General features: G+C 33.6%; 2 protein-coding genes across 4 annotated transcripts in view; both read left to right on the forward strand.

Annotated features, from left to right (window-relative positions):
• Positions 1–4,125, forward strand: part of LOC108628682 (uncharacterized) — a 6,944-nt gene extending 2,819 nt beyond the window's left edge. Inside the window, exons 1-2 of one of the 3 annotated variants that reach the window (XM_026816647.1) lie at positions 526–716; positions 1,952–4,125. In XM_026816647.1, the coding sequence (XP_026672448.1) occupies positions 1,957–2,451 (495 nt within the window). In that variant the 5' untranslated portion in view covers positions 526–716; positions 1,952–1,956 and the 3' untranslated portion in view covers positions 2,452–4,125. Of the gene's footprint in view, positions 1–525; positions 791–1,951 lie in introns of those variants that run through there. The other 2 variants (XM_018030768.2, XM_018030771.2) reach the window with 2 other exon arrangements.
• LOC108628665 (UDP-glucuronosyltransferase 1-6-like) overlaps positions 1–4,144 on the forward strand; it is a 22,446-nt gene that overhangs the window by 14,072 nt on the left and 4,230 nt on the right. The gene's annotated exons all lie outside the window — the stretch shown is intronic.

The raw sequence follows: 4,144 nt of genomic DNA on the forward strand, positions 1-4,144 counted from the left end.
AGCAAATAAGAATTTGTAAATGAAATTAACAAAGAATTCATCATTTTTTAATGAGTTATTTGAGCCTCATGACTCTTAAAAATGTTTTGCTCTTTTGTTTTTTTTTCTAATCTTAATAACTGTTTTAATTTTTCACTTATTTACAAATTGTGACATAATATTTTTTCTAAATTCATCAGTGTTTCGCGGAACACTTATTAAGACACCACTGCTCTAAGTAAACACACAAAGCAAATGGAGAGCTTAAACAGAAGAGCTAACTATCGCTAACTGTAAACCTATAATTACATATTGATATGATGAGGTCGAAGACTATCTAAATATACGACATAACTTTCTGCGAATAAGAATAACGTCTCAATAAATTCTATTATTATCCGGGTATTTCTGAATCTCTAAATCGTCGAGCCTCATGGTTATTAATCTGATGCATCGAAAGAAAAAGTGAAATACAATCAAGTGCTTCGTGGCGTTGAAATTTCATCATGATTTCATCACAGCTGATACATCATGATTTCATCATAGCTGGTGTATCTTCAAACGGCAGAAGCTGCTCGCCGGCGAAACAGCCAATCATCTAGTGATCCATACATGACTGCTGTCCTTTTATCTGATTGAACACCACGTGATAACACAAGCGTTATAACTGCACTCACACCAAGGACCGTCATTTGTTAGCCAACGAGCAGTCACTCGACGACCGTCAACAGCAACAGGTGTTTAAACTTCGTTTTTAATCTCTTTTCTTAATCAAATTCACTGAATATTTAAATAATCTTCAAAGAGTATAGTAAATGTCTCAATTTCTGTTCTTGTAACAATTTCTACTCACTGGCTCATAATTTTGTACATAATCTGAAGGCAGTGAATAGAGAGTGTGACATGAATAAAAATTGGGACAATTACTGTACTACTGTATAAAAAAAATCTATATAATTATCATAAAAAATCGAAACCAAGTTGAAGCATTTACATTATGTGTGCTACTTCTGTAAAAACTTATCTGACCATTTTTGTGTTAAGCCTTGTTTTCTGTGACATAATATGAAGCACTTTTCCAACTGACGCGTTTACACTACCCGTTGTTCGTGGAACTCCATTGACAAAGTTCTTTGGAATTTTATAAATTAGTGAGCAATAGACAACTCCGGTGGTGTTTAAACTCCGTTTCTAATCTATTTTCTTATTAAAATCCAGAAAATATTTCATTAGTCTTGAAGGAGTGCTGTGTACAATATCATTTCCTAATAAATAAATTACATTTCCTATTTCCACCTGTATAAACAATTCACGATAAGTCTTTTTTTCTGTGAGAAAACTTAAAGCATGTTTGCAACGTTATTCTATTATATAACACTGAAACGATTGAACTACTTAGTATTCGTGGAGTACAAGTGGCAACTAGTTATAAATATTAAGGATGTATTGGTTATACAGTCAATCCCAAAAGTTTATGCACTTTAGAAACGCATTTTTTAAAAAGAAATCAGACGTCGGAAGAACATTGCTAGTAATAAACAACAAAAAAAAATTTTTCGATTTTCCGCAAATTTTTCCCTTCAATTTCTTCCAAATTTTCAGTGCCACATCTTCTTATTAAAATTCAGTAAATATTTAATTAGCCTTCAAGGAGTGCTATCATACGTAAAAATATCCATATGATTATCTTAGAAAATTCAAAGCAAATTGAATATTTGAAGCTATAGTAGCCACTCCTTTAAACAGCATTTAAAGACTAAGCTGAACATTTCACGTTAAGATTTATGAGTCTTTAAATAAAAACAGCATTAAAATCTTAAGAGTTATTAAAATTAAATAAATAATAATAAAACACTGTGAAGAATTTTAGAACTTTTTCGAGGCTATTAAAAAGTCGATTATGTTTCGAATTCTTGTATTGGGAGGTTCAATAGTGGATGTTAAAACAAAAGAATTGTGAACACTTTTGCAGATACGATGAGACTCTTACTACCACTATTGTTTCTGACGGTACTGGCGTGTACCGCGTGTGATGGTCTACGAATTCTCGCCCTGTTCCCGCTGAATGGGAAGAGTCACTGGGTCATGGCTGAGGGACTGTTGACTGGCTTAACAAAACGGGGCCACCAGATCGACGTCGTCACGCACTTTTTATTAAAGAACCCGCCGGCGAATTACAAGGAAATCTCGGTGGACGGGATCCTGGAGACTGTGGTGAACAACATGAACGCGTCCAGTCTCTCATCAGGACTAAATCAGAACATGTCGTATTTGGTGAACATAGGCGGTGACAGGGTGTGCGAGCTGCTGAAATTACCGCAACTTCAAGAAGTGATACACAGAAACTCGAAGAGTCCTAAGTACGACGTCATTATTGTCGAGGTACGTTTTTCTCGAAAATTATCAAAATTGTTACAAAATATTTTGCCATCACTAAATGAAGTTCACCTTTTAATAAACTATTGGACATAATTGCGTACCAAAAATTATGCAAGAATACAATAGTATATTGTGTACCAAGGGCGTAAAGTGGAATTTTTTTAGACCGACTATTGCAACCACACGAGGTCAAAAGCCTACTTAGTTCTTGGTGCACACCACATTTTGCAAACAATGCTTATAATTATTATTATTATGATCTCAACGATTGCTGCAATTTGTTAATGGCATGGTTAGTATTTGTTGGAGGAAGCTACGTAAAAAACTGACATTGGAATTCTTTTCTATCTATGAATCATATTTTAAAAGGCCACATAACGAACAGCAATGAATACACTGTCGTATGCAATGTCGATTTTATACAACTCGTGGATACAAACTCGCACTAAGTTTGATATATCATACTTTCTTATTAATATAAAATGTGTCCTGCAACGTATGAAAGAAATGTTAATCTATCTTCAACTTATGCATCGAGAACGAGGTTTCAATGATAAAGCGTAATCGAGGTAATTCAAGTGGAACACCTGATAATGAAACCACAATCCAGTTTCTAATCGATCGAGACTCTAATTAAAAGTCAACAACAAAAGAACGAGTGATGATACAAATCGTGATCAAACTAAACTGATTAATCAGGCAATTCCATTATCTATTGTTAATATAATTTGTACAACGATAAGAGATCTCGTTTTTCTCATAACAGAAATATTCTTCGTCTTATAAATTATTTTGTGATCCTGCAAAAGTAACACTGATACACAGTGACTAATAAATAAGACTGACAAATTAATAAAGAGCATACATGGTTAGTATGCTCTCTGTATTTGATCCTATAATTTTGATTCATTACGCAAAGTCATGCATCAATTAACGTTAAACAGATTCACAATGGCTGATAAATAAACAATAATTAGTCTGTATTACCATGCATGCTTCCTGCGTTTGATTTCGTTACATCAGTAATAGAATACCCCATTTTTATCCCCCATTTTATTAGAAATGTTCTTCTATTTCTAAATAATTTTGAAGCAGCAATAGCAATAATTTATTTATCTCTGCTACTTGTATAATTTTGATTCTTTACGTAAAGCAGTAGCATCAATGAACGTTAAACATATCCACAGTTGCTGATAAATAATCAATAATTCATTTGCCTGTACTACTAGTCGTATGCTGCCTACGTTTAATTTAGTCGTTTATTAAGACTTTCTTTACGTAAAGCTAGACACCAATTAACGATAATCAGACTCGCATCATTTATCCGATTCGAAAATATCGAGTCGCGATAAAAAATATGTGACGCTTTATCACCAGAGTTGACAATGTGCAGGCCATTTATCTTTACAGATTTTAGTCCGCATGCTAGTAATGCAGGGAGTGCAAACGCTGTGCAAACAAAATGAGTTTGCACTCCATGATGCTGTTTACTTTCGTGCTCAACTATCCGAAGTTCGAACGTTCAAAAATGCTACCTAGACAAAACTTTTACGCATTACTACTTGCTCTCAAAACTGTTATTTCTAAATCGAGTTAAACTGATTGAGAAGTTTTAAAAAATGCACTGTTGCTTGTTAAAATACAAGAAACCAGTAATTCAATCAGCCCCATGAAATACAAAATTCATGTGAAATATCTACCAATCCTAATCTACTATCAGAACAGTTGTATCATAAATCGAAAAATAAAAAGAGAGATGAATCAGGACTTACTTAACGTATTAGCG

This window comes from Ceratina calcarata, unplaced genomic scaffold, assembly GCF_001652005.2.
Source record: "Ceratina calcarata isolate Rehan_Ccalc_2016 unplaced genomic scaffold, ASM165200v1 scaffold537.2, whole genome shotgun sequence".
Lineage (NCBI taxonomy): Eukaryota > Metazoa > Arthropoda > Insecta > Hymenoptera > Apidae > Ceratina > Ceratina calcarata.